The sequence below is a fragment of the Macrotis lagotis genome, chromosome X (genome assembly GCF_037893015.1).
Source record: "Macrotis lagotis isolate mMagLag1 chromosome X, bilby.v1.9.chrom.fasta, whole genome shotgun sequence".
Lineage (NCBI taxonomy): Eukaryota > Metazoa > Chordata > Mammalia > Peramelemorphia > Peramelidae > Macrotis > Macrotis lagotis.
Genome location: NC_133666.1, coordinates 681,968,402 through 681,992,457, shown reverse-complemented (window position 1 = coordinate 681,992,457; position 24,056 = coordinate 681,968,402). Strand labels below are relative to the sequence as shown.

General features: G+C 41.3%; 1 protein-coding gene across 1 annotated transcript in view; it reads right to left on the bottom strand.

Annotated features, from left to right (window-relative positions):
• Positions 1-24,056, bottom strand: part of BICDL1 (BICD family like cargo adaptor 1) — a 143,413-nt gene that overhangs the window by 4,444 nt on the left and 114,913 nt on the right. The window contains exons 8-9 of the mRNA XM_074202249.1: positions 15,009-15,139; positions 9,798-9,918 (exon numbers count right to left, since the gene is read on the bottom strand). Of these exons, the coding sequence (XP_074058350.1) occupies positions 9,798-9,918; positions 15,009-15,139 (252 nt within the window). The remainder of the gene's footprint in view (positions 1-9,797; positions 9,919-15,008; positions 15,140-24,056) is intronic.

The following is a 24,056-nucleotide window of genomic DNA, read 5'->3' as shown; positions in this document are numbered from 1 at the left end:
TGACCGTGCCAGGGCGAGCGTGGCTTTGTCCTGGAGAATTGACATTTCAAGATCTCTGGAAGCACCTGCCTGTCCTCCAAACGTCTTAGAAACAACTGAAACTGGTCCATTGTTGGCAGAAAAAATAGATAAAATAGGAAACTTTCTTTAGATGGGTATGGCATGCTCCAGCTGAGTGCCTCTCTAGTTGGGTTTGTTCCCTTTTCTGCTCAACAGAGTTTGTCTTTATTGGTTGACTAGGGTGTAGACTTGGGCTGTTTGGCTTGAGTTCTAAAATGACAGGTGCTGATAGTGACCGAAGGATAGAGGAAAAAAATTCACTATTTCATATATAACTGGCAGTCAAACAGTGAATGCGCTACCTCACATCTCACAGATTTCCAGAGCTGGAAGAGACCTCAGAACCATTTGGGCCATCTCATACCTCAGTGAGAATCTCTGGACAAAATACTTGAGAAGTGATCTCTTAAAGGACGCATCTAAATAGAGTCCTAACCTCTTCTGAGTTCTAGTCTCAACTATCCAGAAGTGGATGTCTCATAGGCATGCTCTCAATGGGCCCAAACTCATCATCTTTCCCTCCAAACCTTTTCCCTTCCTTTGAGTTCTCTGCCCTCTCCATCATGTCTTCAGATCCTGAAGACAGCTATCATCATGTCAACTTTCAGGCTTCTCCAGGAAAAATAAAACCCTTCTGTTTCTCCAGGTGATCCTCTATGACAATGGTTCTCAAACTTTTTGATCTCAGGACTCTTCTACCCTTTTAAAAATAACAGAGAACTCCCATTCCCAAGACCTTTTGTTTATATAGATCATATCTACTGGTATTTTCCATATTTGAAATTAAAGTATCTTAGCCTTCTTATGAAAGTAGTTCTAACTTTGGGGCAGGTAAGGTGGTGCAGAGGTCATAGAGTCAAGGGAGACTCATTTTCCCTCAGACACTAGTTCTGTGAGCTTGGACAAGTCACTTAATCCTGTTTGCCTTAGTTTCTTCATCTGTAAAAATGAGCTAAAGAAGAAAATGGCAAATCATTCCAGTATCTTTGCCAAGAACTGAGATCCCAAAGAGTTGGACACACATGCAATGACCAGACCTCGTGGTAGCTAGGTAGAGCACTGGAGAGAGAAAGTTGGGCCTGGAATCAGGAAGACTTGCACTCAAATCTGACCTTAGACACATACTACCTGTGTGAAATTTTGCTGTTTTCTGCCTCAGTTTCCTCCTCTGAAAATGGGGGGATAATTATAGCACCTTATCTCCTGCCCCCCCCGACCAAGACTGTCATGGAGATCAGATGAGATATTTGTGAATTGTTTCGCACCATGCCTCACACTAAGGTGCTATCATAAATATTGGCTATTATTGTTATTATTATTATTATTATTGTTAGTGAAAAGGTCCTGAGGATCCCTGGAGCTGAGAACCATTGCCCTATGACATATCCTTTAGCCATGCTGCCCACTCTCTGGATTCTCTCCAGCTTAAACATATCCTTCGCAGTACTGAACAGAGTATCAAGATGAGATCTGTTTAGGCCACAGGACAGTGGGACCATTGCCACCCTCGTTCTGGACACTAGACTTTTCTTATGTCAGCCCGGCTTTAGCAATTTTTTTTTTTTTGGCTCTTATGGGACACTGGTGACTCACATCCGTCTCTAAGCCTTCTGGACACACAAGAGGCTCTCAATGCTCACTGAATGAATGAAACAGGAAATAGACTTTCTCGATGGTGTCAGTGCAGAGAGAGGGAAGCCAGAACCAAGTGTTGGCTGGCTGTCTCTCCCTCTTGGATAACATGAAGAATCTATGCCATACTAAGTGGCCATGTCTACGGAGAGTTAACCTTTCCATGGTCTCATTTCTCTATTTGTTCCTGTGAGTAAAGAAGTTCATAAGTAGACGATGAAATAATTTAGTCTAGGCAGCAGAAGACCTGGCCCTAGTTGAGGTTGCCACCAACTAGCTGTGTGACCTCGGACGTCTTTTTCTGAATGAGTGTCCTTGACTGAAGAGTTGGTCCTGGTGTCATGGTCTAATGGGCTTTGACTTCTTCATTCTAAGGCACCAAAACGTCATTGTAATAAGGACAATTATTGCCATATGGTGTTCCCTTGAGCTGCTTACTCTTTTTTTTTTTTTAGGTTTTTGCAAGGCAAACGGGGTTAAGTGGCTTGCCCAAGGCCACACAGCAGCTAGGTCATTATTAAGTGGCTGAGGCCGGATTTGAACCCAGGTACTCCTGACAACAGGGCTGGTGCTTTATCCACTGCGCCACCTAGCCACCCCGATCTGCTTACTCTTGATTAGATGGGTAATGTGACCTAGGGGATAGGGTGCAGGAATGAGAAGGACCTGCCTTCCAAACCTGAGTCAGACACTATCACCATGGGGAATCTTCTCTGAATCTCATTTCTCCCTTCTGTTAAAGGATGGGGTTTGGACTCTGAATTCTAGGTTCCCTTCCAGCTTGAGAACACCATTCCTAAGACTGTCTACAAAGGGAGGGAGGGGATTTCATTTCTATTATCTGCCTTGAAGGATTCCTGAGGCTCAAAGGAGAATACCATTTGGAGTACGTCTCCCACATTTGTAAAGAGCTTTCTATACTTCAGAGAGAAAATGATAAAAATGCTAGCTAACTTGGCGATTGGATTACAACATTACCTCAGGTGCTGACAATTAACTAAGGACATTAGGATTACCAGGGCCTCCAAACAGTAGCCAATCTATCCATGGATTGACAAACCAGCCCTGATTTCAGTGAGTCCCCATGCAAAATGGAGATGATCATGCCATGGGAGGAAGGGACCAGGGATAGTTATCCTGGAGAAGAGAAAGGGCACATGAGAGATTTCCAAGCATTTGAAGGGCTGGGATAGAAGAGGGATTGGGTTGATTTGGTGCCAGAAATCAGAGATATTTATGTTATGGGATAGACTAAGGTTGGATGGCAGAATAAACTTGGCTCTGGAGTTTGTATGAGGACTCTGATGACGGAGAGGGGATTTCTCTGGGAATCTTCTAGGTCTGAGCTTCTGTGAATGAATTTAGCTTCCCTGGCCCCCTTCGAAATTCCTTGACCAAGTCTTCCATAGTTTGAAGAGGAAAACAGTGTGCTCAAATGGAAACCAGTTTGATATGAGTTTGTGTGTGTGTGTGTGTGTGTGTGTGTGTGTGTGTGTGTGTGTGTGTGGCCCCAATGTCTCCATCATGTAATCTGTTCCTATCTGTTTTCTCAAGACCAGAGCCTACTGATCAGGCAAAGTCTACAACCTAGCCAATTCTTTTCCTAGGCATGATAGTCATCAAGGGATAGAATGGGTTATCTCTGGAGGTAATAGGTTCCCCCTTATCGGAGGTCCCATGACCACAATGGCCATCCAGAGATAGAATAGGTTGATTCAAGAAGTAATGGATTCCCCCTTATTGGAAGTCTCCACATAGAAGTCAGATGACTATTTCGAGCAAGGGCTCTTAAGCTGGAGTTCACAGCTCTCGAAAGAGACTGTGGATAAACTTGGATAGAAAAAAAATTCACCATTACCTCTTTACTTTCATCTGACTCTAACTGAAATTTAGCATGTCCTTCAATTATTTAAATCCATGATTTTGAGCATCTATAGGTTTTACTGAGACTACCAAAAGACAGACACAGAAATGGTCACATTTCACTGTCTTAGGATCAATTCATAAGATCATTGTTCTAGAGTTAGAGGGACCATAGAGGCCATCTAGTCCACTCCTTCATTTTACAGATGAGCAAACTGAGGCTGGGGGAAACTAAGTGATTTGTTCAAGGTCACATAGAGAATAAGTGACAAGGACTAGATTCAAACCTAAATTCTTTGATTCCAAACCCAGTTTTCTTTCCTTGTCTCCAGCATTTAGCTTATAGTAAGTAATTAATAAAAACTTGATATTTAATGATAGTGAATGTACCACATTGCATCTCAAGCAATTAATCAAAATCTCTTCTGAAGCTACAATTACATGATTTTAAGGTATATACAAATTCTGGTGATGGAAGGAAATAAGAGCAAATCATTCACTGTTAAAACACATAATAGACCTAGCCTCTACATGCATCCTTGCTGCCCCTCAGCAGTGTGGTTGCCTACTTCTGGGTCCCCTTTTCCTCCTTCTCTTCTTGCCCTCAAGGTGATGCCCCTTTCTGTTCCTCCCTTTTTTTCTTTTTGCAAGGCAATGGGGTTAAGTGAATTGCCCAAGGGCACACAACTAGGTAATTATTAAGTGTCTGATACTGGATTTGAACTTGGATCCTCCTGACTCCAGGGCCAGTGCTCTATCCACTGCAACACCTAGCTGCCCCTGTCCAATTATTAATGCTTTCAGACTCCTGCAACAATCTTGTTTTTTTGCAGAGCTGTGTTCATATAGTTAGTAATCCCTCTGAGGTCAGCAGTAGACTCGGGACCCTGAAGCATGGGAAGGGGGGGGGGTCCCTATGTTCCCTTCAGTGTGTCTATGCCCACTGCAGATGTGCTAGCTGCCCTATTTCATGGAGGGGAGTTGATCTCTAACCAAACCTATTCTCCCCAGCCTGGTATCTAATCACAGAAGCTAAGGCTTCATTACATAAAGATGAAACCAGGTTTCTTGATGCATTGGCCTCATTTTCCATTATTGAGTTGGAAGGGGACAAGCATTCATTGACCAGATCCTCAGTGGCCTTTGAATCAGTCTGTGAGGACTCAGTTTAAGGGTAGGGTCTGGTACATAAGAGGTGCTTAAGAAATGCTTGGTGCCTGGCTAATACCCATACTTTCTGTGACTATATCGTCTGAAGAAGATGATAAAGACCCATTCACCCATATATTATTTGTGCCTCTGATCCTACCCCATGACCCAGGATCCAGTAAAAACCTAGATCTGTGACCAATCCTAAAGGACTGAAAAAAGATAGGCTTCTGGTCCACTTGCTGGTGCTATAAGGCAAATATAACAGAATTTTAAGATTTCCAAACCTGCCATTGTGTTCAGGTTTTCCAATAATTCTAGCAACTTTTTGGCTAGTCCTCTATAACTTGTCTTAAAATTTTTATTTATTTAAGTCAATGGGGTTAAGTGGCTTGCCCAAGGTCACAGAGCTAGGCAATTATTAAGTGTCTGAGGCCACATTTGAACTCAGGTCCTCCCGATTCCAGAGCCAGTGCTCTATCCACTGCACCACCTAGCCGCCCCTGCGATAACTTGTCTTGATTCCAGTTACATATATGCCAAATAAGTAGACTTTAAATTGAGTGAACATTTATTGATCACCTACTGTATACTGATGGCACTAATAAATTCCTTTCACCTGATCAACAAACCTCAAGGTAAGCGATATCTTGGATGGAGAGAGCAATCCTATTGTTATTTGTAAACATTTACTCTTCAGCCTAAGTGGGATTCTTGTCAATAGGAATTTTTAAGCAACTATAAGATTTGAGATCAAATGGTAAAATGTGAAATCCCATTGGTCATTTCACTCAGTTTTTGTTATTTGTCCTTTTGTATCAGCACTGGTATGGGTTTTGGTACGATCCTAGAGAATAAAGCTTCATTTATCAAACTAATTTTGTTATTTCATTTTTCGTCTCAGAAAATTATGGTTAACAATACCTGGCCCCATGCCAGGCTCTAGAGGTACAAAGACATAAAGGGAATAATTCTTAAGATCAAGCAGCTTGAAGAATGTAAGTTCCTCAAGGGCAAGCACTGTCTCACTCTTGCAATGTTTGTGGATCGACAAACATCTGGAAAGCCTGTTGGATTTGGAGTTAGAGTACTCAAGTTCCAATGAAGTGGGTCTTCTATTAACCATTGTGGGACCGGTCATCTCCCCCCCCCCCTTTCAGTTTCCTCTTCTGAAGAATGTAAGTTTGTCTAGAGCAGGGACTATTTAGATTTAGCCTGCATTTTCCCGGAGCCCAGCAGGGCATTTGGGATACACGAGGTGCTTAATAAACTTGATGATTGATTATTGCTATGGTGGTGGTGATGGCAATCTATGTAGCACATATACAGAAGAAAAAAATACAAGATAATATGAGGAGTCAGAAGGACGTGTGTGTGTATGGTTTAAGCAGAGAAGATTTTTTTTTTTGCAAGGCAATGGGGTAAAGTGACTTCCCCAAGGCCACATGGCTAGGTAATTATTAAGTGTCTGAGGCAGTATTTGAACTCAGGTACTCCTGACTCCAGGGCCGGTGTGCTATCCATTGTGCCACTTAGCCACCCCTAGAGAAGACTTTTGACAGGAGATTCCTAAATGGGGGGTTCAAGTAAGATATGGTACTACTGAGTACTTTGCACACTTGAAATTACCCCAGAAATCCTAGCTTTGGGGTTATTCCTCCTCTCCGGCAGGTGGTCTTTTTCATTCAATCTCATGTTCACACTCTGAAAGAAATATGAGTTGACTTTATTTCCCAACTCCATGAACTATAAAGATTTAAAGAACTCACTCAACACTTTTCATACTCTCAGCATCTCCATAATCTGAATATGGATGGTTGAACGATCCATTTACATGAACCTCGAACTAGGAAAACGAATGTCAGCACAGACAGAGCCAAGTGCAATGTGGTGTGCCTACCAGTTGGGAAAAATTCCATATTCATTGTTAGCAATATTACTTGATAGTCAACGTCATCACTCCTTGAGGACAGAGGCTTTTTCGTCTTTGTATCTCTAGCACCTCGGACAGTATCATGCACGTGATCGGCACTTAATTTGTAGAATGAATGATTGAATGAATGAATGAACAGCAATTTTTATGATGATGGCAAGTGGCTTGGAGAATGTTTTCCAGTGCAGTTGGGGAGGCTGGAGCAGAGCAGTGGGGATGTTTGGGCCAGCTGGAGCACTTTGGAGCTCACCTAGTATTTGATAGCCAGAAAACACACCATCTGGTTGCTTCCTATATTAACTAATTATTCATGATAAGTAGGTGCAAAACTCCTAGACATACTACATGTATTAAAAGACTACAAGTACTATTAGCATTCTCTAAATTTTGGCATCCTGAGGACAAGACCCAATTACCCCACCTTCGTTACAGCTCTGTTGATATCGATGATGAAAATGAGGATTCTGGGGTTGGGGATTGTTCTTCACACAGAGATGACTTCATGGTATGACACAGGATGAATGGACAAGGTGAAGAGGCGGAAGGGGGTGCAGGGCTGGGCCCTTCCCCAGATGTGGGACCAACACAGGAAGACTGACTATGATGTGATGAGTGGGTGGGTCACTGGGCAGAGATGGAGAGCATGGTCTCACCTCAAAGGCAGGAGGGGTGTACTACTAAAGCTGTCGATACGGGAACTGAGAAAGGCCACTAGATCAGAAACCAAAGGAGCCAGATAGTAAAAAGCCCTGAGGAAGCAAACTGTAAGGAGAAGAGAAAAGAGAAAGGAAAACACAGCAGAATTGAGACAGGAGGAAGAAGGGCTCTGGCCCCTCGGAACAGAAGTGGGGTTCATGGAGGATGTACTCTACCCTGGCACACTGCCCACATGGGGACAGCTCTTGGTCAGGCAGCATGCTGTCCTAAAGATTACTGCTGGCACTGGAGTGAGGCAAACTGGAGTTTGAATACTCACTGGTTGTGTGATCCTCGTCCTCTCTGGATTTCAGTTTCCTTATTTATTAAATAGGGATCATCCCAGCATCTATCTAAGGGTTATGGTCTAGACCAAATGAGGCATTAGTCTAGAACGTGCTATGAAAATGTTAAATGTCAATAAAAATGCAACATTGCTTTTATTATCTTCATATTCTTGCAAAGCAAAAGGTCCTTGGGTCCTATCACAGTGGACTTGGACTCTGAACCTCAAGTTCAAGGTCACCGGAGAACCAATTGTTTCAAGCTTCTCCTCTAGGGGTGAGCAGGCTTTTCAGGATCGCTATTTCTTCCACTCAGAATGCCTTGGGAAGAAATGTTTATGGTTCCACCCACATCCTGAAATTGTGTCTTCCCGATGTTAACAAAATCCAGGGCTGGGCTGCATTCAGTAGGGAGCCACACTGACTGGGAAGCATGTGAGGGACTTCTCTTGGCTGGGAGAATGCTGGTCTTTGAATCTCATCTGGAAGATAGAGACTTCAAAGGACAACCAACCTGAGTCTGGGACCAGCCCATTTCGGTTGGGTGCAATGTAGCGGGCTCCGCCTTACTGGGGGCTTTAGCGAAGGCTGGGTGATCATGGGTGATCACTTGTTGGGCCTATTGTAGAGGGAATTCCTATTTAGGAACAGAGTGGACTGAATGTCCCCAAAGTCCCTTCTTCAAACCTTAATAGAGTAAAAACTCCTTGAGGCCAAAAACTCTCTTAATTGCTTGTATTTATTATTTATATTCTCAGAGCTTAACAAAGTGCCTGGCACTTTTATACATTTAATAAATGCTCTCTCTCTCTCTGTCTCTCTCTGTCTCTCTGTTTATCTTATCCCATCTATTTTTCTATGTATCTTTCTTTCTATCCATCTATTTTCTATTTATCTATCGATCCACTCATTCACCTGTCCTATCCATTCACCATCTATTTTTCATTCTACTCATGTATCTTTCTTTCTATCTATCCTTCTATTCATCTACTTATCCATTCATCCATTCATTTCTCTCTCTCTGATCTATCCTATCCCATCTATTTTTCCATGCATCTATCTTTCTCTCCATCCATTTTCTATTTATCTATTGATCCATTCATTCACCTATCCTTCTATCCATTCACCATCTATTTTTCTATCTATCTTTCTTTCTACCTATCCTATTCATCTACTTATCCATCTTCCTTCCTTCCTTCCTTCCTTCCTTCCTTTCTTTCTTTCTTCCTTTCTTTCTTCCTTCCTTTCTTCCTTTCTTTCTTCTATCAATCTATTTATCAATCTTTCATTTATTCACCATCCATTTTTCTATCTATCCATGTATCTATTTATCTTCCTTTCTACCTATCCATCTACCCATCTCTCTCTCTCTCTCTCTCTCTCTCTCTCTCTCTCTCTCTCTCTCTCTCTCTCTCTCTCTCTCTCTCTTTCTCTCTCTCTCTCTCTCTGTCTAACTATCTGACAGTCTGTGAAATCTGCTGAAATTGGTCTCCAAACTTAAGAGGAAGTCAGTCTTTGGAAGAGGGTCACTGAACTGCTGTCAGCTATATTTAAGTCAAATTTCACTTTTCTGTTCCTCCATGGTAGGAACAGCTTTTTCTTTCTATTTAGTTAGAATGTGTGGCTGTAGGCTCTTTAAGCCATTGAATTTCTCTGGTCCTCAATCTCATTATCTGCCCAATGGATATTGCCATTTGTGCTGTCTGCTTCTTGGGGTTGCCGTGAGGAATACATGAGGCAGCATTAGGTGTGGCATCAGGGTTATTTCCATCTTTCTTGTCTTTTTGACCATGACCCCTTCATGGCTTTTAAGCAGAAGGTGAATGACCACTTATCTAGGAGGGGAACTTCTTGTTTACATATGAGTGGGGCTAGATGCCTCAGAGATCTCTTCTAGTCCTAAGATTCAATGACCCAGAGGAAAAACCAAGACATGCTCCAAGACCAGCCTGCAAAGATACCAGGCCTAGGAGCATTGGACAACCTTGGCTTCCTCTCAGGAGCCTTCTTAGGAATCTTTCGGGTTGCCGATGTCACCACTCAGTGTCACATATCCATCTCAGCTTCTTGGGGCTCAGGCTACTCTGCAGACCATCCCCAATAGGGCCCACTGACAGAACCCCACCAACCCAGATGTCTGAGCCATCTGGGAAAAGGTCTCACCCCAGACCTCCTTTTACCTGCCAGGCCTCAAGCTGTTGTGAGAGGTTCAGTTTCTGCTGAATGGCATCCAGGAGCTGGTTGTTCAGGGACATCATATCCATCTTACACTTGGCCAATTCCATCTCCACTGCGTTTTTCCTGTAATAGATAATCCAGGGTAGAATTTAAAGGGGGGCCCTTGGACTCCAGACCCTCCCTCAGTCTTGAGGCTAGATAGACTCTGATATAGTCTTATGCTTCAGTTCATAAATCAACTTCACAAGTATGAGATGGGAGAGACATGGTTAGGAAAAAAGGGACTACTAGGTGGCGCAGTGGATAGAGCACTGGCCCGAGTCAGGAGGACCTGAGTTCAAATCCAACCTCAGACACTTAACAATTATCTAGCCGTGTGACCTTGGGTAAGTCACTTAACCCCACTGCCTTGCAACCCCCCTGCCCCCCAAAAAGATCTGAGGGTTTTAATGGACTGCAAACTCAAAGTAAATCAAAGTATGCCATGACAAAGAAGGGAAAATAACTGACTTTTTTTGACTGGACCTGTGATTTCATCAGTGAATCAGCACCTTCTCTGCTTCTCAAAGTGTTTTTGTTTTTCTTTATATTCCCAGCACAGAGGAAGTATTTAATAAATGGTTGTTGACTGACTAGACAACTCCTTGTTGGGCGTTCTTATTGGGATATGGATTGAATTGGATGGCTCTAGGGGTCCCTACCAAATGGCAGAGTTTTAGGATGCTACAACAGCTAGTTAAACATGTTTAGGAAGCATCTCCCTTCTGCTCCTCCTGCCCACCCTCCCACTCACCCCCCCCCCCCCCCAGCTCAGAAAGCATGGTGTTTACAGATAGTCCAGATCTGCCAATGGGAGCAGAGACCCCTTGCCGAGCTGCATCCTGTCCCATAGGCTACCATCGGTTGGCTGGCTCCCATCCCTGCCGGGAAGGCTGCTGGTTGCCATGGTGACACATCAGCATCTGCATTGGCTTAGCCCAGCAGGCTACTCTCTATGAGAACAAACCTTTTCCACCCCCCCCAGTGGCCTCAGCCAGTGTCTCTGCATCTCCTGCCAGATGGAGCTGCCACTGGGGCTCTCTCAGGTCTCCTAGCTGGGGAGGAGAACCTAGGGGCCTAATGATTAGACTAGGAGCTGGCCAAGGGAGCCTCCTACAGAGAAGCAAGGTCCCGCCTCTGGAGCCCTTACCACCATCAGCCTAGGTGCAATCTGTAGGAGAGTCGAGGCAAAGGGACACCTAAGGCATTTGACCTTAGGCACCTTCTTGGTTAGGGGTTGGGGGGGTGGTAGGGTCAGAATCAAGGTCCTTAGGGATGACAACCCTACCAACCTTGCCAACAAGGCATAGATAAGCAGGCAAAATTCAGTCATAAAGGCAGATAGGCAGACAGGAAGACAGGGCAGAGTCCAGACAGACAGGAAGAGTTCTGTCTGGCAGATGGGAACTAGACAGCCAGGACAGAACAACCAGATCATAGAGAGACAAGCAAGAAAGAGCTAGAACACGGCCAGGGTACAGAACGACAAACAAATAGGCCGGCAGGGCCTGGACAGCCAGATCACGGCCTCCCTACTTTCTAAAAAGAACCAGCTTGTAATTAAATTGTAAGCTCCTGGAGGGCAGGGGTGGTCTTTTGTCTCTTTTTATATTTTTAGAACTTAGCATAGGGCCTGATATCTACAGGGGTTTAATAATTGTTCATTGATTGATTTATTGACTAACTGCCGAACAATATCCCCAAAAGAGAGATCCAATCATGTCACCCTTTCAGAAGCATCCCCTTCTATGTGAATTCCCTCCAACAGTAACAGTGGCTATCCCCCCAAATCACCTTGGATCTTCCCTCATGTGTCTACTTACTTCCATGTTGTCTCTCTTTACTAAGCTCTCAGGGAGAGGGGCTATTTCATGATTATCTTTGTTATCTGCACTACTCAGCACACAGTCTTAAGAAATCAAGTGATTCTCTAAACTTAACCATATTCTAAATGACTGGCTGCCTATTTAGAGCTATTTTGTAGGCCACCTCCTGAGTCCCAGCTGCTAATGTCCTCCCCTCCAAGGTTAACTTCCATCTGTTTTTTGTTGTTCAATCATTTTAGTCAGGTCCAACTCCTGAGTTGGGTTTTCTTGGCAAAGACATTAGAATGGTTTGTTATTTCCTGCTTGAGCTTTTTTTCAGATGAGGAAACTGAGGCAAAGAGGGTGATGATAATGATGATATTTGTCCTTGATTCTTTTTTTTTCTTTAAGGCCATAGGGTTAAGTGGCTTGCCCAAGGCCACACACTAGGTAATTATTAAGTGTCTGAGATCAGATTTGAACCCAGGTACTCCTGACTCCAGGGCCAGTGCTTTATCCACTGTGCCACCTAGCTGCCCCTTAATCAATACTTCTTGATGGATTCCTTTTTAAAAAGAAAATAATCTTCCTTCCTATCACCTTACGATAGTTTTAATGAATTAATGGGAAAATCATTTGATTAAAACCAATTTATTATCCACACAGCTTCTCATAGACCCATCTCCTGATTAATGTGAGGTATGCATCTAAGACCCAGCTCATAATGGGCAGGAGAGGGCATGGTGGAGAGAAAACAGTTGCTCTCAATGGGTTTATTTTCATAAATTTGCCCACAGGATAAAAACAATAATAACCATAACAAAATACAATAGCTAGCATTTACATAATGCATCCCCCCCTCAAGTTCAATAGACATTGAAAAAGCCATGGAAAATACCACACCAGGTGCTGGGGGGCTCAAAGATGATCAATACCATTGTGTCTTTCATATACAGAATTTTAAACTATCAAAGTGCCACACATATGTTATCTTTTTGATTTTTCACAATTTGATTTTCATCCCTGGGAGGTAAGGGACTTTCATACTTCCACTTCATGGATAGGCCAGTTAGATGGCACCGTAGTGAAGAGAGGGCAGGGTGTGGAGTCAGGAATCTACACCTTCCCAAGTTCAAATCTATTCTCCTAGCTGTGTGACCTTGAGTAAGTCACTTAACCTGTTTGCCTCAGTTTTCTCATTTGTAAAATGAGCTGCAAATGAAAATGGCAAACCATTCCAGTATCTCTTCCAAGAAAACCTCAAATGGGGTCATGAAGAGTCGGACTCCTTGCAAAAACCAAAAAAAAGGCTACTGCCTTGCAAAAACAAACAAAAAAAGTTACATGAAAAGTCTGTGAATGGATTTGAACTCAAGTCCTCCTGACTCCAGAGTCAGTGCTCGATCCACTGCAGCACCTAGTTGCCCCACTGTGTTTACTTTTAAAAAAACTTCACTTATGTTTTTCCTTCCTAACTCATAATTTTCTTTCTTTCCCTTTAGTCCTAAATCCTCTTGCACAAAATGACTAACATGTAAATATGTTAAATAGAAAGGTATGTGTATAACTTTTACCAGACTGTTCACCACCATGGGGAAGGGGGAGGGAAGGGAGAGGGGTAGAAAAATATGTAACTTAAAAATTTTCAAATAGATGGATTAAAAAACTACCATAGCATATAACTGAAAAAAATTAAAAAAAATAAAATGTATTTTTGTTTTCACAAAAAAATAGTGCTTGTGAAAGATATCTCTTAAGACCATAATCTGATGCTTCTTTGGGGCAAGGAGAGGATCTGGGGTTCTTAAAGTCCAACTTAACAGGTCCTACCAAGATGGAAAGTAGAGACACAGGGCTTAGAAGTAGAAATAGGGGTGGCTAGGTGGCGTAGTGGATAAAGCACCGGACTTGGAGTCAGGAGTACCTGGGTTCAAATCTGGTCTCAGACACTTAATTACCTAGCTGTGTGGCCTTGGGTAAGCCACTTAACCCCATTTGCCTTGCAAAAATCTAAAAAAAAAAAACAAAAAAAAAAAGAAGTAGAAATAACTGGGTTCAGATTTCACCTCTGACATTCACTGATGATGTGATCCTAGGTGAGTCATTGAACCACTTTGTGCTTTCATTTCCTTATTTATAACATATTCAGTTGATGATCTCAAAAATCACTTCCATTTTTTAAATCTCTGATCCAGTATGAGCAAGTCTTATGACAGAGTAGCTATTATAACCCAATGATGCTTAATACTGTGAGACCAGAGGGAAATCACAAGCTCTCTGTCTTATTTTTCCCCATATGTAAAATGAAGCTGTTGGACTGGTTGACCTTTGAAATCCATGCTAAATCTGGGATCCTATGTGATAGGGCCGGGTTGCACATCTATGTCATCATCATTGTCATCGACTAGTCAGTGTCATTGACTACCTGTGTGACCATAGGCAAACAGGGATTTTTCTTTTACTTTTTTTTTATCTTTTACCTTTTACCTTTCTTTGTAACCCCAGCACTTAGCACAATGCCTGACGCATAGGAAATATTAAATGTCTTTTGACTTAACCTGGTTTATATCATCACTGTGACTCATTTTCTCCATTTGTAGAATGAGAAGGATTGGATTACATGTCCTCTGAACTCTCTTCCTCAGTCAGAGCTAGGCACTGTACTAATCACAGAAGATACAAGTTCCAACTAAAATCCCATCTTCTGACTCGTCTAAAATAAATTCCAGTGCCTTCCTCCTGGTGATTTTTTCCACTTTCTCCCATATATAATTTGCCTTCCCCATTAGATTGAAAGCCCCTTGAGAGCAGGTGTGAATGAGGAAGTGGGATTAGATGGCTTCTGAAGAGGGAGAGTATTCCAGATATGGGTGACCACCAGTGATCATGCCTGAAGTCAGGAGATGGACTTTGTGATCTGTGGGACCAATATGAGGAGACCAATGTCATGAAGGCAGATTTCTTGGAAGGGTATAGATTAGAAAGGTGGGACTTGGACTGACCAACAGAAGATTTTATATTTCTTCCCACAGGTGAAAGGGAACCACTGGAGTTTTGTGTGTGTGTGTGTGTGTGTGTGTGTGTGTGTGTGTGTGTGTGTGTGTGTGTGCCTATGTTCATGGTCAGATCTCTAATTTTGGAAGATCACCTTGACTCTAAATCTATGATCTGATCATTCTGCTTTCTAAAATGTGTTACTTAGAACAGAACACATTATTTCCAATGGGGAATGACCAGGGTGGAGGATGGCAGAACTCTCACTTCCCTGATCCTGGATGCTCTACCCCTCTTAATGCAGTCTAAGAATTTATTCTCTTTGGAATGTAATCAGTGAAAACCAAAATAAAACTTATGTTGCCAAAGACCTACTTTGCAATGGCCTCATCTCGGTCCCGGATGGCTTTGAGAAGTTGCTCCTTGGCCTCCTTCTCCTCGGATGTCACTCGAAGTCGATCTCTCTCTTCCTTGAGTGCCGTCATCTCCACACTCAGCATCGTTACCTGGTAGAGGCCAGAACAAGAACCAAGTCAGTGAGAGCTCCATCCACAGTTTTGCTTCAGGAAGAAATGACAATAATGAAAACAATGAGAAGGGAATAAGCTTTTATTTAACACCTACTGGCCACTGTGCTAAACCTCCCCAGTTCTTTTTTTTTTTTTTAAACAGATATCTCATTTGATTCTCATAACAACCCCGGGGGATGAGTACTGTTAACTAACTTCATTTTATAGCTGAGGAAGCTGAGGCAAACAGAAGGCAAGTAACTTGCCCAGAGTCACACAGTTAGTAAGTTATCTGAGGTCAAATTTGAACTCGGCTCTCTCTCCCTGACCCCAAGGCCAATGCACCATCTTCCTGCCCAATGACAATAACAAACGTCATCGTATCTAGGTGACATGGTGGATAGAATGCTAGGAGGTAGAATCGGGAAAGCCTGTGTTCAAATCCAACCTCAGACATTTGCTAGCTATATGGTCCTTGGGGCAAGTCAACTAACTTCTATCAGCCTCAGTTTCCTCATTAGTAAAATAGGATAATCATGGTAGCTACCAATGAGATTGTGTGTAGGATCAAAGGTTAACTAACATTTATTTAATATTTTAAAGTTTGCATATCACTTTAAATTCATAATCACATTGACTCTCAAAATAAAACAAAGAAATTGAGGCACACAGAGGTGAAATGACTTTCCTAACTTTCCTAGGGTCACATAGTTAGTATTTGAGGCAAACCTTGAACTCGGGCTTTTCTAACATCAGACTCATCAGTCAATCTGTTTCATACCACATGGAGCTGCCATAAGGAGCATGGGGAGTGGGACTGGGAGGATTCTGGGTTGTAGATGTATAGCTTCAAGAGACGTCAGAAGTCATCTAATCCCTCTTCCCTTCCACTTTATAGGTGATGGAACTGAGGTCCAGGGACATTATGTGACTGACTCAATGGTACACTGCGAGTGAGCAGGAGAGGTGGGATTGAAATGGAGATCCTCTGACTCTAGAGCCAATGTCCTAATCCTAATTGTATGTCAGGGCCCCTGGAAGGAGTGGGGAGAGGGAAAAGAGATGAGGAGACAGAGAAGGGGAGGGGAAAAGGAAAGGGGAGGGAGAGAGTTGGAGGTTGGCTTGATGTCCTCTATGTACCTTTCAGCTCTGAGTGTATTTTCCTATGATAGATGGTCAGCATTGACCTGTTTGACAGCTCTAAACTTGGTCTCAGAAAGACCTGTGTTCCAATTTCACCTCTGACACTAAGATGCACGACCATGGACAGGTCATTTAATTTCCTCGAGCTTCAATTTTATCACCCATAAAATGGGAATAATAACAATAATAATAGCTTCCACCCTTCACAGAGTTGCTGCATTGATCCAATGAGACTGGGAGAAGCAGTCACGCACTGGTGTGGGAGTCAGGAAACTCTACGTTCAAATTCTTCCTCTGCATTTCCTAGCTGTGGGCTTCTGCACAAACCATTTAATCTCTCTGAGTCCCAGTTTTCTCATCTGTAAAATGGGTATAATAGTAGCACCTGCTTCACAGGGATGTTATGAGGATCAAATGAGATAACATACACAAAGTGATTTGTGAATCTTAAAATGTCAATTTACTATTACTGTCATTGATGAGATTGTAGACTTTTATATTTATCTTTTCATTTCTACACTGTGGCAGAACTATGCATTAATGACAGTAGGATTTGCACATTGCAACTTTATACTGACTGCATTACCTAAATGTGGTTAATAAATGTTTTTCTGGCATTTCTATAACTCTTTTTTTAGGTTTTTTTTTTTGCAAGGCAATGGGGTTAAGTGGCTTGCCCAAGGCCACACAGCTAAGCAATTATTAAGTGTCTGAGATCAGATTTGAACTCAGGTTCTCCTGACTCCAGGGCTGGTGCTCTATCTGCTGTGCCACCTAGCTGCCCTCCATGACTCTTTAAGGTTTAACAAAGCACTTTTTAAAATACATTTTTTCATTTTTTATCTTTTGATATGTCTCTCCTTCTTCCCCTTTTCCTGAGAGTCATAATTTATAATGAAGGAAAAAATAAATTCAGCAAAATGTCAAAAAAGTATGACATGATGTAAATTATTTTGGTTATTGACTTCTGTTGGGGAATATACCTTCATGGTGGAATCTTTGGGTTAACCTATATGAACATTTTTGTCACTTGCTTATAATAATTTAAAATTTCTTTTCAGATAAAGTCAATTCACAGTTCCACCACAATGTATTAGTGTACCTATCTTTTTTTACAACTCCTCCAAATTTGGTTATTGCCATCTTTTACACTTTACATACATTGCCTAATTTGAATTTTGTCATTAAATTTAACAGATGAGAAGAGTGAGGCTTTGGTAAAAGTTCAGAGAAGGGATTTGATCTGCCAACTTCCTGACTCTGAGCCCCATTTAACAGATGAGAAGAGTGAGGCTTTGGTAAAAGTTCAGAGAAGGGATTTGATCTGCCAACTTCCTGACTCTGAGCCCCATTTAACAGATGAGAAGAGTGAGGCTTTGGTAAAAGTTCAGAGAAGGGATTTGCTCTGCAGACTTCCTGACTCTAAGTCACTACTCTATCCACTAGATCAGATTGCCTCTTAAACTCTCTAGGTAATATGATCAGTTCTTGTGATCCTCCACAGAAAGTGAAAGAACACTAGATTTTGAATCAGAAAACCCGGGTTTAATTCCAAGTTCTAACACTTACTAGCAATGTGACCCTTATCTGCCTAAATTCAAACCTGGCTTCAATTCGTGAAGGACTAGATTCACATCTCCACTGGGACACTTAGCAGTGTTACTTTGGCAAGTCACTTAACTTCTGTGAGCCTCAGCTTCCTCATCTATAAAATAGGAAAAATCATAGCACCTATCTCATAAGTCTGTTCTGGGTTTTCAAAGAGGAAATTTATATATATATATATATATATATATATATATTTATATATATATATATATATATATATATATATATGTGATGTGCTTTGAAAACTCTAGAGTCCTATAGAAAAATCAGTTATGATATTCATCATTTTGTTTTGATTATTAGTTATAGGGAACTCAGATGGCAGAGAAGCAAGAAGTAAAGGTGAACTCAATCCTATAACTCCTCCAAAGATCTTATCTCACCAAGATCTAATCAAGAAACCCAAGAAAACAATCAGTGACTCATTTTTTTTCCTAGTTAAGTTGGCAAAAAGACTTGGGCAAATGGAGTAGAGTCTAGACAGAAATGATCATGAAAAATATTCTAGTCTAGAGAAAGAGTATATATGCGTCAAGGACAAGAAAAGAGCCCCATTCAAGGACAGGGGGTTTAATCTTGTGTGGGGAAGCAAGAACAGATACAAATAGATAGCTTTATCACTCACCATCCAGTTCCAGGACCCAGATCCAGGCTAGACTAAGGATGGGAGCTGGAGCTAGGGATGCTGTGATGTTCAAAGGGGAGAAGTAGTGAGGGCCCTAGACTATATACTGAGCAAAGAGCAAGTTAAGAAAAGAACTGCTATGTGATTGGACCCCCAGACTCAGAGGAGGCTCTTATTTTCAGTTTCTAGGTCAGTTTGAAGTGAACCTTAAAATGTCAATTTCTTATTATTATCACTGATGAGATTGTAGACTTTCATATTTATCTTTTCATTTCTAGGAGGTCCATTTCTTAGGCGGCACATTGCATAGAGCACCAGACCTGGAGTCAGGAAGATCTGAATTCCAGATAGTTATTAGTTATAAGACCCTACGCAAGTCATTTGACTGCTTAAGTTTCTTCTGTAACTGTAAAATAGAGAAAATAAGAGCAGTTTTTCAAATTCAGTTAAATTGTTTTTTAGTCATATCTGATTCTTTGTGATCCCATTTGGGGTTTTATTGGCAAGGATACTGGGGTGGTTTGCCTTTTCTTCTCCAGATCATTTTACAAATGAGGAAACTGAGACACAAACAAGGTGATATGACTTGGCTGGAGGAGACTGGATTTGAACTCACAAAGATGAGCCTTCTTGAACTCTAATCCCAGTGTTCTATCCATTGTGCCACTTAGATGCCCATTCAAATGTAGGCACATTTATTAAATACCTACAATGAGCAAGACCCTGTGCTAAATGGTAGGGATACAAAGAAAAGTAAATGACAATTCCTGCAACGAGAAACATAATAAGGTAAACAGGACTAAATGAGGACAAACTATTTACATTCTAATTGGAGAGATGATACGTGTGGCCTTTCTAACCCCTATTACCATCAGGTATCACAGAGGAAGCCCTGATAGTAATAGAGAACATATGTCTAATTAGAAAATCTGGCAGTGTCTCTGCCATATCTTGATCTTAAAAGAAGAATGAAAGGGAGGAAAAGAGGACTACACTGTGGGGTGGGGAGAGGAAAGATAGGCAAAAATATCTCATATAAGCAGAATGCACAAATAAAAGTCTATACAAAATAAGCTCAGCTATTGCTGTGGTTGTTGTTCAAATCTCAGTCACTTATTAGTTATAAGATCCTAAGCAAGTCACTTGATATCTTTTTGCTAAAGTTTCTTCGAGTATAAAATTCAAATCATTTAAAAGTTGTTAAGTTGTTTTTAGTCATGTTTGATTCTTTGTGATCCCATTTGGGATTTCCTTGGCAAAAATACTAGAATGGTTTGGCCATTCCCTTCTCCAGTTCATTTTGCAGATGAGGAAACTGAGGCAAATGGGGTTTGTAGGTATCTGAGGCCAGGTTTGAACTAAGGAAGATGAGGGTCACATTGATAGTAAGTGTTAGAACTTGGAATTAAACCCGGGTGTTCTGACTCAGAATCTAGTGGTCTTTCTCTTTCTGTGGAGGATTACAAGAATTAGAGCTAGAAAGGGATATTTGGGATCATTCCATTTTACAGGAGGAAACAGGACTGTTGAGTTTTGGTGACTTGTTTACAGTCTTGTAGTTGGTAGGTGCTTCATAGAGAATTCACATTTAAAATTAATTTGAAGTAGTTAAGATGATGAGCCTGAAGTTTGCTCACTCTGAAACATCAGGGCATTGCTACCCAATGGTCACTCATCACAGGTGTCATGAGCATGCTAGAGTAGTAACAAAAAGCCCCAACAACTCGCATTTATGTAACATTCGAAGGTTTACAAGGCGTTTTACATATAATGTCTCATGTGGTCTGCGCTCCAACCTTGGGAGGCAGGCGCTAGTATGATCTTCCTTTTTCATATGAGGAAACTGAGTCTGAGAGAAGTGGAATGACTTGCTCAAGGTCACTTAGAAAAGACCCGAGGTAGGATTGAAACTAAGGTCTCTCCAGTTCCCAAGTCTACCACTCAATCCACTGTGCTACCTAGAAACCTATTAAGATATTAAGTAACTCTAAAGAATTACAGAAAGATATTAAAAGAGATACGAAATTACTCCTGAAGTGGTAAGAAAAGATTAGGTAGCCATAACTTTAAAGGGGCCTTATTATTGATTTGTAACCTTGAGCAAATTGCTCAATACCTCTGTGCCTCAATTTCCTTTTTCTACAAAATGTGGAGTATATTTTCCCTACTTTTTCTAAGGTTTTCTAAGAGGATCAGTGCAATTCAATTCGACAGATATCTGATAAACATTAAATATGCCGGGGCACGAGGCAATTTATTTTGGCAAAGTAGCCTGGAGGGAATGAGTCCTACTTCTGAAAAACACTATCTAGGTAATGATGAGCAAGGTCCTTAACCTTTAAGGGTCCCAGACAACTCTCCATTATGGGCTAGTTGGCTATCTGCATCAGCGGAGGGTGTTTCTACACTCTGGGTAGAGTTCCCTACACTCACAAAATCATTGGTTGAACTGGTTAAAATTGATATTTGCCCTTCAATCTTGAAGAAGACCATGGCATCAGGCAGGTGATGCCATGATAAGCATGTGATTTGGATTTGAGTGGGGGTGGGGGGCTGGGCTAAGTCACCAGCCTCACTTTCTCCTCTGGAGTCAATTGGTCCAGATATGGATCAGGATGACTGGAGATGGCCCTGGATGGGAAGCAATCAGGGTGAAATGATTTGCCCAAGGTCACACAGCTAGTAAGTATCAATTGCCAGAGGCTGGATTTGAACTCAGCTCCTCCTCACTCCAGGGCTGGGCCACCTAGTTGGTTAAAATTCCAAAAATAAACAAATATATGATATGCTAGGCACTGGAGATAGGTACTAGAATCTATGACTTAATTAATATGGGAAACTCTAGAAGAATTCCTTTTCTGCAACTTATATGATCTAAAAGAATTACCTAGCACTTTGAGAGGTTGTGACTAGCCTAGGGCCACATAGTCAGTAGGTGTCGGAGACAGAAATTGAACTCAAGATTTCCTGGTACTGAGACAGACCCATGATGGTGGAGTAAAGATCTGGGCTCTCCCCGAACTCCTCCAAATACCTTTAAATAATGATTCTAAACAAATTCTAGAGTGGTAGAACCCACAGTCAGAATGAAACAATTTTCCAGCCCAAGACACCTTAGAAGGTTGGCAGGAAAGGTCTGATGCACCAGTTTGAGAAGAATAGAGTCCAGTGTAAGCCATGGCAATACAGAGCAGGTCCCAGCAAAACAGGAACAGACCTCAGGATGACTGAATCAGTGGCACCAATGGTGGTTTTCAGACCTCTCCGTCCATAGAAGGTGAGAATTGGAACAATGGTCAGAAGGAAATTTATAGGTGTCTCTTTGTTGGCATCAGGGGTAGGACTCTTGCATTGCCTAGACTTGGATCACACAATACCACTACAAGGTCTGTATCCCAAAGAAATAAAAAACCAAAAGGAAAAGAACCTATGTGTACAAAAAAATATTTATAGAAGCTCTTTTAATGGTGGCAAAGAATTGGAAATTGAGGGGATGTCAAGCAATTGAGGAATGACTAAACAAACTGTCGTATATGAGTGTAAGGGAATATTATTACATTTTAAGAAATCAAGAATAGGGGCAGCTAGGTGGTACAGTGGACAGAGAGTACTGGCCCTGGAGTTAGGAGGACCTGAGTTCAAATGTGTCTCAGGGATAATTACCTAGCTGGGTAGCCTTGGGCAAGTCATTGCCTTGCAAAAACAAAAAAAAAAATGAAGAGGAGGATGCTCAGAAAAATATGAAAACATTTACATGAGCTGATACAAAGTGAAATGTACTATGTACAGAGTTAACAGTAATATTGTAATTGTGAATGACTTAAACATTCTCTGCAATACAGTGATCCAAGACAATTCTGTAGAATTCGTGATGAAAGGTACTATCCAATTCCAAAGATGAACTGGTAGGGCCTGAATGCATATCAAAAATATTTTTCCTTTACTTTCTTTGTTTTTCTTGTTTTTTTTATGTGTTTTTTCACAGAATGACTTTTATGAAATGTGTTTTGCATGACTACATATCTATAACCTATGTCAAATTGCTCACCTCAATGGAAAGAGAAAGGAGAGAGGGAGAGAATACAAAAAAAAGAATAAAAATTATTTTTACATGTAATTTACATTCACATGTAATTGGGAAAATTTTAAATAAGATAAAAAAAAGAATTCCTGGTGCTGAGATGGGCTCTCTAGTTGCTATGAATCTAGAGTCAAGGACATAAAAATCTAATTGGGAAATATTTAGCAAAATATATCAAAATATGATACAACATAGATAATGTTAATTTGTGGCTTTCCAAATCAATAGGAATCTATTTCTACTGAGTTTGACAGCAGTCTCTTTGCCTTTCATTGAGTTCCCAGTGCCCAGTTTTGTGTCTGGAACACATTTAATAAGGGTTTGTTGTCTGCAAGCCTGATGTCATTCTCTATCCAGCTGGCAAAATGATTTTCCTAAAGTATAGCTCAGACTCTGTCACTCCTTTGCTCAAGAAGCTTCATTGAATCCTTATTACCTTTGGGAGTAAATAGCCAGGGGCAGCTAGGTGGTGCAGGGGATAGAGAACCATCCCGGGAGTCAGGAGGACCTAAGTTCAAATCCAGCCTCAGACACTTAATAATTACCTAGCTGTGTGGCCTTGGGCAAGCCACTTAACCCCATCTGCCTCGCAAAAAAAGAAAAAAAGAAAAGAAAAAAAGGAGTAAATAGCCCTTCACATCCTGGCTCCAAACTGCCATTCTAGTATTGTCATACATCATGCCCCTTCACATATTCACAAACTGGCTCAACTGGTCCTTTTACTGTTGATCTAATGAAATACCATTGATCAAACACAGATCTAGAGATGAAAGTGACTCCAGAGACCATCTAATCCAGATTCCTCATTTTACAGATGAAGAGACTGAGGTCCAGGGAAGATGACTTGAGCAGGGTCACCCAGGAAGTGCCAGAGGTAGGAGTTCAATCTGGGTCTTTGACTTCAAGTCAGTGCTTTTTCTACTATACCCCATTTTCTCCTAGGTAAAGCATTTGCAAAGTTAAAAGATATATATATATATATATATATATATATATATATATATATATATATATATATACACACATATATATATGTATATATATATGTTAACTAATATACTGTTATAGTATAATATTATGATATATCATTATTATAACAATTATTGATATCTACACATTCTACTTTCGTCTCCCATTTCCATGGGGGTTGTATCCCATGCCTGGAATGCCCTCTCTCCTCAAAAAATGCCCTCTCTCTCTCTCTTAGAATCCCTTGTTTCCTTCAAAACTCAGTTCAAGTGCCAGCTTCTACATTTGGGATTTCCTAATACCCCAGCTGCTAATGCCTATTTCTCACCCTATTCCCAACCCCTCACCAAATTTCTCAGTGTTTACTTTGCTACTATATTTTTTTAAATTTAAGGCAATGGGGTTAAGTGACTTGCTCAAGGTCACACAGCTAGGCAATTATTAAGTGTCTGAGGTCAGATTTGAACTCAGGTCCTCCTGACTCCAGG